Raw genomic sequence first — 12,231 nt, forward strand, 5'->3', positions numbered from 1 at the left:
CTTGTCGTAAAAGGCTACTATGCCTGTCGTAAGAGGTGACTATGCCTGTCGTAAGAGGTGACTATGCCTGTCGCAAGAGGCTACTAACGGGATTGGGTGGTCAGGCTCGCTGACTTGCTTCGTGCGTGTCATCGTATCCCAATTGCCTGGATTGATGTTTATCATGTAAATCACTGGATTGTCTGGTCCAGACTCGATTATTTACAGACCACCATCATTTAGCTGGAATATTGCTGAGTGCAGCGTTAAACAACAAACAAACAAACAAACCAAAATTATAGAGGCTTCGTGGCTTCAGCCTATGTGGATGGGTTCTTACAAGCAGCTGTCACAAAGCTGGAATACTGCTGATTGTGGCATTAAACAACAAACAAACCAAAATTATAGAGGCTTCGTGGCTTCAGCCTATGTGGATGGGTTCTTACAAGCAGCTGTCACAAAGCTGGAATACTGCTGATTGGGGCATTAAACAACAAACAAACCAAAATTATAGAGGCTTCGTGGCTTCAGCCTATGTGGATGGGTTCTTACAAGCAGCTGTCACAAAGCTGGAATACTGCTGATTGTGGCATTAAACAACAATCAGACATGAGGTTCATACCCTAATCAGTTATTTACGTCTTGAGTACTGTCTTTGACATGAGTACCATCAGATTTATGTTTGATATGTGTACTGTGAGACAAGTGTTTGATATGTGTGTTTGAAACGTGTCTGAGATGTGTGTTTTCATTCCCCAGGTTCACAGTGACTTTGTCGCAGCTGCTACACGGGGCGCAATGGCTGTCATCGATGGAAATGTCATGGCCATCAACCCAGGAGAGGAGGCAAAGTAAGACAGGACTCCTTCCTAGACTTAGCAAGTTAAACTTCACTCAGAAGACTGAATACTTTATGTCAAAGCATTGAACCTTATTCATTATTTGTTCTCTTCATCTCCCTTCCACCCACCTTACCCAGTTCTCCATTAAACCCCAAACCTACCACCTACCACCAGCCACGCCACGCCACGCCACGCCACACCACACCACGCCCCAACACATCCCACAATGCCCAACCACACCCCACACCCCACACCACACCATGCTACACCACGCCACGCCACGCCACGCCCCACCACACCACACCACGCCCCACAACACCACACCTACCACCCACAATGCCCCACCAAATCTCACCACACCATGCCACGCCACGCCACGCCACACCCCAACACATCCCACAATGCCCAACCACACCACACCACACCACACCACACCACACCACACCACACCACACCACACCTCACCACACCCCAACACATCCCACAATGCCTAACCACACCACACTCCAACACATCCCACAATGCCTAACCACACCACACCACACCACACCACACCACACCACACCACACCACACCACACCACACCACACCCCAACACATCCCACAATGCCTAACCACACCACACCCCAACACATCCCACAATGCCTAACCACACCACACCACACCACACCACACCACACCACACCACACCACACCACACCACACCACACCACACCACACCACACCACACCACACCACACCACACCACACCACCGCAGTCATATAGCTGGAATATTGCTGAGTGCAGCGTAAAACAACAAACCAAACCAACTAACCACACCACACCTCACCACACCACACCACACCACACCACACAACACCTACCACACCAACACATCCCACACCAACACATCCCACAATGCCTAACCACACCACACCACACCACACCACTACACCACACCACACCACACCACCGCAGTCATATAGCTGGAATATTGCTGAGTGCAGCGTAAAACAACAAACCAAACCAACTAACCACACCACACCACACCACACCACACCACACCACACCTACCACCCACAATGCCCCACCAAATCTCACCACACCATGCCACGCCATGCCACGCCACACCCCAACACATCCCACAATGCCCAACCACACCACACTACACCACACTACACCACACCACACCACACCACACCACACCACACCACACCACACCACACCACACCACACCACACCACACCACCCCATGCCAGGTCTTGTATGGATCACTGTAGATGCATGTGTTTCTGTTTTCAGGATGCAGATGTTCATCTGGAACAACATTTTCTTCAGTCTGGGTTTTGACGTCAAGGACCACTACAAGGACTTCGGGGGCGACGCTGCTGCCTATGCAGCTCCTGTAAGTCAGAGTTGTCTCCCTTCACTCTCCACCCACCAGTTGTCTTAGCCACTACGCGATTTTGTCATAGTCTTGCATGGAGAACACTGTTAATCAGGGTTATTATTGGAGCTTTTTTCATTATTATTTAATTGTATTGCAATAGTTCCCCAGTAAATGTCCCAACAATGGCAAAGACAGCATTTTCCTCCCTGTCGCTTTCCATACCAAATGGAAGTGACAGTTATCTAAAGTTGTCATAATCCTTGCTTATGAACAAACGGCAGGTTTGAAATTTGCATAATTTGTATATTTTATAACAAATAGCAACTATTCGTTACGTATACTATCGACAATACTATTGGCATGTGTCGATTCCTATCTTTATGGTACAATCGTAAGGCAAACAGTTGCAATACATCGCTAGTTTGATGTATCGTTACACTCCTAATGTTAATGTGACATTGTGCAGATGATTGAGATTGTAATCATCTCAAAGCTTTCTTACCAAATTAATATCTGTTCTGTTGCTATGGTTACATCGGTGTGTTTATTCAGGGAAGTGACCTGCAGGGGGTGAAGGCGTACTTCGGGATCGACCCCGAGAGTCTGTACACGCTGGGCACGGTGGTGATAGACTACAAGGGCTACCGCGTCACGGCGCAGTCCATCATTCCGGGGATCCTGGAGCGGGAACAGGAACAATCCGTCGTGTATGGCTCCGTCGACTTCGGCAAAACGGTCGTCACAAATGAAAAATACAGGGAGCTGGTTAGTGCGAAGTGTTTAATTTCCAGTGTTTAACAAAGTCAGAAATTTAGAATTCGTGCCCAGCTGTCTATACTGGTTGTAAGGGGTAACCACATGGATCAGGTGGCCAGGCTATGTCAAGCTTTGCTCATAATATCAATTACTAAATTGTCTGGTCCAGACTGGATTATTACAGACTGCCAACATATGACTTGAATATTGCTGAGTGCAACGTCACCAACAACATGTGAAAGCCAGTTGAGAAGGAAGGAATCATTCTGTGAAATTTAAACATGGACTTGTCATTGATCTAAACCTTTGTGTATTGCATCATGCATGTTGTAGTGGTAAAAGCCATCTTCTATTGTGAAGTCTTTAACATACACACTGAGGCTGTTTTAAGCTCTTCCGTGAATTTCCAGAAGTAAAAGGGGCGGTCGGGTAGCCTAGTGGTTAAAGCGTTCGCTCGTCATGCCGAATACCCGGGTTCGATTCCCGACATGGGTACATTGTTTGAAGCCCATTTCTGGTGTCCCCCGCTGTGATATTGCTGGAATATTGCTAAAAGCGGCGTAAAACCATACTCACTCACTCACTCCAGAGGTAAAAGCAAACCTGCCAAACTGAAAACTCTAAAACATTTGAATATATTTTCTTCCAATCAGGAAATTTAGTGAATATTTTTTCATGGTGCACCAACAATCTGAAATGTATGCTCCAACTTCCAAGGTTACAGAAACCTGAACATGACAGGTTGAACACGCAAGTAGCTCCCATCATGCAACAGTGAATACACTGTTATTACTGATGGTAGTCCCCTGTAGGGATTTCACTAACGTCCCCAGCAACCTGTGATGGTCATGGAGGGGATCGGGCCTGGTGACGTGGTTGTTTGTGTGTCATTGTACCCCAACGCCGTGGATCGCTGCTCACAATATTGATCATTGGACTGTCTTGTCCAGACTTGATTATTCATAGTCTGCGGTCACATAGCTGAAATATTGCTGAGTGCGGCGTTAAACAACAAAAAGCAAGCTAATATTAGTATTGCAGTTTATATGTGGAGTTGTATGAATAACAGATCAATTTCAATTTCAGTTGCAAAAGACGGCAACTCAACTCAAAGTCCGCCCTCACAAGTAAGTTGTTAATTACAAAACTTGTTTTGACATAAAATATTGATGATGGTAATGCAGTTGATAGTGTTTTATTATCTAGCAGGTCCAGTTTAGATGTTAGGCACCCAGCTCAGGCTAATGGGCAGCTCTAGAAAGTAGGATTCAAGTCTTGAAATGTTACTTTGCATAGCGGCCATATGTATATGAGACTCACAGTTAATGTCATGTCAGCCCTAGTTACACAGAAATGGTACTCACACATGGCATTCATTGCAACATCTAGACGGAATATTGCTGGAATATTTCTAAAACCATACCCACTCACTATAACACTTGGGGAATCCTGGATTGAATTGATCCCCAGCAACCCATGCTTGTCGTAGGAGGCAACAGACTGTGTATTTTGTGTATTATTACAACAAACAAACAAACAAATCATTCAGCAGGAATGATCAGTTTAAGAATGTTTGAAGTCAGAATGTATGATAGGGAAGTTCTCTGGCTTGTTTCGGGTTTTTTGCTGTCTGAGAACTGAAATATCACAATACTGCTGGGAAAAGCTAAAAAAAATGTTCTTTCTGCCGGCAGGGTGCTCAACAACAAGGATGAAGAAATCGAGTTGTTTTCCTCCATAGAGTGCAAGGGCATTGTGGGTAATGACCAGCGGCACTATGTGCTGGACCTCCTGCGAACCTTTCCTCCGGATGCCAACTTCCTGCCAGGTACGTCCATCGTCACCAGGTGATGACGGGAATAGTCAGACTCTCTCACTGCCAGGTATGTCCGTCGTCACCAGGTGATGACCGGAATAGTCAGACTCTCTCACTGCCAGGTACGTCCATCGTCACCAGGTGATGACGGGAATAGTCAGACTCTCTCACTGCCAGGTATGTCCATCGTCACCAGGTGATGACGGGAATAGTCAGACTCTCACTGCCAGGTATGTCCATCATCACCAGGTGATGACGGGAATAGTCAGACTCTCTCACTGCCAGGTATGTCCATCGTCACCAGGTGATGACGGGAATAGTCAGACTCTCTCACTGCCAGGTATGTCCATCATCACCAGGTGATGACGGGAATAGTCAGACTCTCTCACTGCCAGGTACGTCCATCGTCACCAGGTGATGACGGGAATAGTCAGACTCTCTCACTGCCAGGTACGTCCGTCGTCACCAGGTGATGACGGGAATAGTCAGACTCTCTCACTGCCAGGTACGTCCGTCGTCACCAGGTGATGACTGGAATAGTCAGACTCTTACTGACAGGTACGTCCGTCGTCACCAGGTGATGACTGGAATAGTCAGACTCTTACTGCCAGGTACGTCCGTCGTCACCAGGTGATGACTGGAATAGTCAGACTCTCTCACTGCCAGGTACGTCCGTCGTCACCAGGTGATGACTGGAATAGTCAGACTCTTACTGCCAGGTATGTCCATTGTCACCAGGTGATGACCGGAATAGTCAGACTCTCATGTATGGTGGTGAGACAATTCACTGACATCTTTTTAGCCCCCGCCGGGCCAGAATGGTCGAAGGGGGATGATGTCGTGGCGCAGTCCGTCCGTCTGTCTGTCCCACAGAGGGTACTAAGCTTGTGAAATCAACTCCTACAGTTTCCAGATAATATCTCTGACACTCTACACACAAGATGTCGACATGTTGATGATATGCATATCCCAGTCCCATTTCATTTCAACAAATTTTGACACAGTTACTGCCCCTGTTTTACAGAGCTTCATTTGACTCGTTAAAAAAATTCACGCAGGTGATGTTGTGCTCTCTTGTTAATAATATTGAATGCAATTACCACAACATGCTTTTAAGCTAATCAAAAGCTAACAATTGAGTTTGTTATTTCATCAGTTAATGAGATGATTGTGTTTCTAGTTGAGATGATTGTGTTTCTAGTTGAGATGATTGTGATTCTAGTTGAGATGATTGTGATTCTAGTTGAGGAGTTGATGAGATGATTGTGTTTCTAGTTGAGATGATTGTGATTCTAGTTGAGATGATTGTGATTCTAGTTGAGATGATTGTGTTTCTAGTTGAGGAGATGATTGTGTATCTAGTTGAGTTGAGGAGATGATTGTGTTTCTAGTTGAGGAGTTGATGAGATGATTGTTTTCTAGTTGAGGAGTTGATGAGTTGATTGTGTTTCTAGTTGAGGAGTTGATGAGATGATTGTGTTTCTAGTTGAGGAGTTGAGCAAGGACATGATTGTGTTTCTAGTTGAGGAGTTGAGCAAGGACATGATTGTGTTTCTAGTTGAGGAGTTGATTGTGTTTCTAGTTGAGGAGTTGAGCAAGGACATGAAGGACCATGGTTACCCCCGGGATCATCGGCACAAGTTGGCCTGTCTCAGACAGGAGCTCATCGAGGCCTTCGTGGAGTAAGTAGAACCACTGAGACCGCTGAAACACGCTGATACACTTGTCTGATATTTAGTGCTGTTACAAGGTGACTTTCAACCTGAAACACAGAGTTTAACCCATCATTAGATACATGCTTTATTTGGAAATCGGTAAATGACAACTGAACAATCAATGATTTCGTAACTTGTCCTGCATTACTCCTAAATACATTTACTCCTGGACAATTTATTGATGAAACATGTCTGTCATGTAATGTAAAAATATACGTGACACATCACCTCCGTGGTCATATGGCTCCTGCTTCAAACTGGTTGGAACCACATTTTATTCAATTTCTGTCAAAAATGCATTTAGGTGTAATACAGAATAAGTATACAAATGTAAAAAATATTTAGACTTTACTAAAATTATATTGAAACACTCAGCTTTAGGTTTACCATGAAACAAGGCAATACAATGGGTCGGAGGTGGCAGCAGCTATAAATAACAGGCCCTTGACCTACTGTAAGTGCACGGGGCGGTCGGGTAGCCTAGTGGTTAAAGCTCGTCACGCTGAAGACCCGGGTTTGATTCCCGACATGGGTACAATGTGTGAAGCCCATTTCTGGTGTCCCCCGCCGTGATATTGCTGGAATATTGCTAAATCGGCGTAAAACCATACTCACTCACGACTTTAAGTGCACTCACAAATGTTTAGACTCTTGCTATTATGTTTTTAGAAACAGATACGTGGCGTTTGTCCGACATGCAGCGTTCCAGTTTCAACAGCTGCAGCTGCTCAAACAGAACAAGGTCAAGGACACGGACAACAAGGTCAAGGATGCAGACAGCAAGGTGAAGGACACAGACAACAAAGAGATTGAGAAGGAGGCCGAGAAGGCAGTGGTACACATCAAGGTGAGATATCAGACATAGGTTGTTGCAGTGGACACATCATGAGAGGGAATACTTTCCCATCCAGGATACTTCAGGCGTCTTCCTGGGGGCACGGGTGGCCCAGTCCTCTAAGGCGCCGCGATTCGCTGTGCAGAGTTGCGTCCCTTGGACACGCCAGAAACCTATGATTGTGGGTTCAAATCCTGGTTTGCCCCGATTATGTTTCTAGGTTTGTCAGCACCATACCCGTGCTCGTGGGTTTCACCGAAGTGGTAAACGTCTGAGACCTGCATCACTTCGGGCTTTCCTCCCACATTAAGCTGACACGCCGTGGTGTAACTGGAATACTGTTAAAAGTGGCGTTAAACCTCACTCACTCACTCAGGCGTCGTCCCCCGTGTGGAGTCCGGGTCACAATCCTCCCAGGACCCTGTTCCACAAAGAGATCTTTACTCCCATGCTTTGACACAGTGTTCACCCGGAGAGCAGAAGGTTAGGGTTCGATCCCCAACTGCATCATACCAAAATACATTAAAAGATGGTACTTGTTGTTACCCGACCTGGAACTCGGCATAAGGGGCTAAAACAACAAGAACTGGTCGGCTCTGAGTCGGTATACTGGGGTATTCATGTAACACTGCGGTGTGGTTTCTCCCTGGGCTAGCACTATAAAATCAGCATCAGTCCGGACTAGTCCAAGCAGCCACACACACAGATGCATGCATGTCGTTATTTAAGTGCAACAATCTTGAACGCGAGTTAGACCCCATTTCACCTCACCTTCATCATACCCTGATGTTCATAGTATCAACCACTGGTTTGATAAAGGCGTGATTATTTACAGGCCATAGTGATATGGCTTGAAGTTAGTTGACTGCTGCGCAAAATAACATAGAAATATAGAGAGGATATCATGTGAGTGTGTTTGGGGATGGTTAATATCCTGCATTAGGAATAAACATATTTAGCGAGCCTTCTTTAATTTCCCTCTCACAAACATTACCGAAACATTGCTAGTTTTCCTGGAATGCGCATATTAATATTTATTACGTCACATGGTAAGTGATTTGTCAGTCGCACAGTGACAGTAGCCAATATAGTTCAAACTGAAATCTGTTTCTTATACACTGACGAAGCAGCATATACGCAAAACAACAATTGTTTTTAATTGCCTTTCGCGGCAATCCATCGGTCTGTCCGCTAGAGTAACTGCTCTTTGTCAAAGGGAAGCTACTCTAATCCTAGTCTGTGAGATGTCACGGCCAAGTTCAGACGTAGTTGATGTCAACCTGTCCTGTCCTAACGTTAAGAAGTGCAGACAGATGTACACACAGCGACAAAATGAAACAAGATAACAATTCGAACATATTTCGGCCAAATCCAACTATTTTAATTTGTGGAAAAGGTTTCAAGACGCAGAGGTCTACAAGCACAGATGTGGCTACTGATCCCGCTTGGCTAGTCCTAGTGCCCTCACAAAATTGTTTCAAAATTTATATCACCAAAGTTGCCACAACTTATAAAAGGCCTGAGCTACATTACAATTCGATCTGATTTTCAGTATATTAGACTGTTCTTTTAATAATGATGGCAATTATCCCAGTAGTTTATACAGGTTCCTGATGGTTAATTCTGAATCAATCGCCGAATGACAAGGGCTACACCATGTTTGTTTGTAAACAGTGAAAGTAGTCGCTACTTGACCTTTGATATTTGCATCTCTATCCGCATATCGTTTTTATCTGTTGGCTTTATCCTGCCGAGAAATCTACCCATTATATGATAAAGGGTTTTATGTGCTTTGTCCAGTCCCCTGAGAAGTTGGTGAATGGTGGCAGCGGCGACGAAACAGTACAGACAGCGCAGGCGCAGCTGGAGAATGACATCGCCACGGAGGAAGCCAAGAAGATCGTTGAGACCCTCACAGGGACAGACAGTCAGACATGTGAGTTGCCATGGTTACTGCTTGTCCTAGTGATAGCATACTTTAGTCCAAAGCTGGAGTTTGGTCTTGTAAGATCATCTTATGCTAGTCCATGTGTTGGTTGCTATTTTTCTGAGATATTGTCAATACAACATTAAAGAATATATCATAAGACTGAACATAATGCAAAATGTAAGTTCAGACCTGTAGACAAGTATTTGCAACAGACGGTACTTGCAGTGAACGTCAAACTGTACTTGCAGTGAAGGTTAAACTGTACTTGCAGTGAAGGTTAAACTGTACTTGCAGTGAAGGTCAAACTGTACTTGCAGTGAAGGTCAAACTGTACATGCAGTGAAGGTCAAACTGTACTTGCAGTGAACGTCAAACTGAACTTGCAGTGAACGTCAAACTGAACTTGCAGTGAAGGTCAAACTGTACTAGCAGTGAAGGTCAAACTGTACTAGCAGTGAAGGTCAAACTGAACTTTCAGTGAAGGTCAAACTGTACTTGCAGTGAAGGTCAAACTGTACTTGCAGTGAAGGTCAAACTGTACATGCAGTGAAGGTCAAACTGAACTTTCAGTGAACGTCAAACTGTACATGCAGTGAAGGTCAAACTGAACTTTCAGTGAAGGTTAAACTGAACTTTCAATGAGGGTTAAACTGAACTTGCAGTGAAGGTCAAACTGTACTTGCAGTGAAGGTCAAACTGAACTTTCAGTGAAGGTTAAACTGAACTTTCAGTGAAGGTCAAACTGAACTTGCAGTGAAGGTCAAACTGTACTTGCAGTGAAGGTCAAACTGAACTTTCAGTGAAGGTTAAACTGAACTTGCAGTGAAGGTCAAACTGTACTTGCAGTGAAGGTCAAACTGAACTTTCAGTGAAGGTCAAACTGAACTTGCAGTGAAGGTCAAACTGTACTTGCAGTGAAGGTCAAACTGTACTTGCAGTGAAGGTCAAACTGAACTTTCAGTGAAGGTCAAACTGAACTTGCAGTGAAGGTCAAACTGAACTTGCAGTGAAGGTCAAACTGTACTTGCAGTGAAGGTCAAACTAAACTTGCAGTAAAGGTCAAACTAAACTTGCAGTAAAGGTCAAACTGAACTTGCAGTAAAGGTCAAACTGAACTTTCAGTGAAGGTCAAACTGAACTTTCAGTGAAGGTCAAACTGTACTTGCAGTGAAGGTCAAACTGAACTTGCAGTAAAGGTCAAACAGTACTTGCAGTGAAGGTCAAACTGTACTTGCATTGAAGGTCAAACTGAACTTTCAGTAAAGGTCAAACTGAACTTGCAGTAAAGGTCAACCTGTACATGTGGTGAAGGTCAAACTGTACATGCGGTGAAGGTCAATCATAGACAAGTACAGCTGAGGCACAAGGACAAACTCAGAGAGGCTGAGTTGAGTTTATTTTATGCATCATAACTGTTTGACTAGCCATGAACTGCCTTCTCTTCTACAGTTGAGGAGAACACAAAGGATATTGTGAAGAAGGCGGGTAAAGCGGTGGGCTCTCTCAGCGACACCGAGTTTAACATGACCTTCAACCCAGACGTGTTCCAGCCTCATGTTCAACACGCAGACCCAGAGGTAAGAGTTGTCTCCCCTGTCATGTCTTCACTAACAAAGCAGAGTACACTCCTAGAATACATCCATACATCGAAGACCCAGGTTCTATTCCCCATATGGGTACAGTGTGTGAAGCCCATTTCCGGTGACCCCGCCATGATTCTGCTTGAATATTGCCCAAAGTAGCATAAAACAATACTCACTCACTCTTTCAACTACAGTGAGTTTACCATGTAAGTCAACCCAGGTGTATCCAATATAGATTTCTTTTTGTAATGGCCTTTGGGGTAGTCTTGTTGTTTAAAGTGTTCGCTCATCACAGCAAAGGTCAAGTTCGATTGCCCAGATGGATACAGTTGTGTGTTTAGTCACCAGCAACCAACGCTTGTCGTAACAGGCAGTTTAATGGATCAGGTGGCCAATTGGCAATTTGGTTGACAGCGGTAGAAACTAACATTTTTGGTCCACCGTATAGTGATAATATATAGCAAAACCCTTAAAATTGGCAATTTTCTATTAGTCCTTATGATACCTTAACTATTGGGCAGTTTGGCAAGGACGATAGGACTAGTGCCAATTTTAACCCTGGTTGATGGCTTGTCAACGTACGCAACGGTGTAGATTGTTTCTCAAGATATCAATCATGGAATTGTCTTGTACAGACTTGATTATTTACAGGCTGCCATCAAGCATCTGACATACTGCTCAGTGCCATGTAAATCAACAGACAAACAACAGCAGGAAGGTTTCTCGGATGTAAACTCCCCAGTTTTCACTTTCTGTTGTAGAGCGAGACGTTGAAGAGGGAGAAGCAGTTAGTGAAGGATGCAGCCGAGTTCCTCGTTTTACACCAAATACCAACACTCGTGAGTAGTCCCACCTTGGAGTGGCACATACCGTAAATCTGGAATTTGATGCGTCTCCAAATTAATACGACTGCTGACCCCTAGCCGTAAATGCCACTGAAAATCAGTGTGCCTCCCTCACCACATCCAGTGGAATGATAAAAATTGTTCTTTCCTTCATCCAATCAAACAGCAAATACATGTAGTACTTCTTATTAGCACTGAGTAAAGCACTTCCGTAATAACAATAAACACTGTTTTCCTGAAAACACACAGTTTATATGTTTATACTGTTGACCGGCATTATGGAAGATCAAAGGCAATAAAATTGAACCAACAACAGTTCACTGATTGGAATGGTCAATGATGCCTAGTTTGACATGAGTGGGTAGAACTCTTGACCCCAGCAGTAGTAACTAACCGGATTCGCATTGTGTAATTCCTATACTTTAAATGACATTGTTATGGAATTGTTACAACTGCTGCTCAATAAACAGTGTTTGTGTATATATTCAAGTTGGTATTTCTGCTATCCAAAATGTCATCGATCCCAATTGCGTGGATTGATGCTCTTGATGTCAATCACT

General features: G+C 44.4%; 1 protein-coding gene across 1 annotated transcript in view; it reads left to right on the top strand.

Annotated features, from left to right (window-relative positions):
- Positions 1-12,231, top strand: part of LOC139472481 (clustered mitochondria protein homolog) — a 53,146-nt gene that overhangs the window by 24,496 nt on the left and 16,419 nt on the right. Inside the window, exons 11-20 of the mRNA XM_071254958.1 lie at positions 739-830; positions 2,104-2,206; positions 2,744-2,956; positions 4,034-4,074; positions 4,642-4,775; positions 6,346-6,445; positions 7,148-7,325; positions 9,114-9,249; positions 10,693-10,820; positions 11,588-11,665. Of these exons, the coding sequence (XP_071111059.1) occupies positions 739-830; positions 2,104-2,206; positions 2,744-2,956; positions 4,034-4,074; positions 4,642-4,775; positions 6,346-6,445; positions 7,148-7,325; positions 9,114-9,249; positions 10,693-10,820; positions 11,588-11,665 (1,203 nt within the window). The remainder of the gene's footprint in view (positions 1-738; positions 831-2,103; positions 2,207-2,743; positions 2,957-4,033; positions 4,075-4,641; positions 4,776-6,345; positions 6,446-7,147; positions 7,326-9,113; positions 9,250-10,692; positions 10,821-11,587; positions 11,666-12,231) is intronic.

This window comes from Haliotis cracherodii, unplaced genomic scaffold (assembly GCF_022045235.1).
Source record: "Haliotis cracherodii isolate W230 unplaced genomic scaffold, xgHalCrac1.p SCAF_24, whole genome shotgun sequence".
NCBI classification, from domain to species: Eukaryota; Metazoa; Mollusca; class Gastropoda; order Lepetellida; family Haliotidae; genus Haliotis; species Haliotis cracherodii.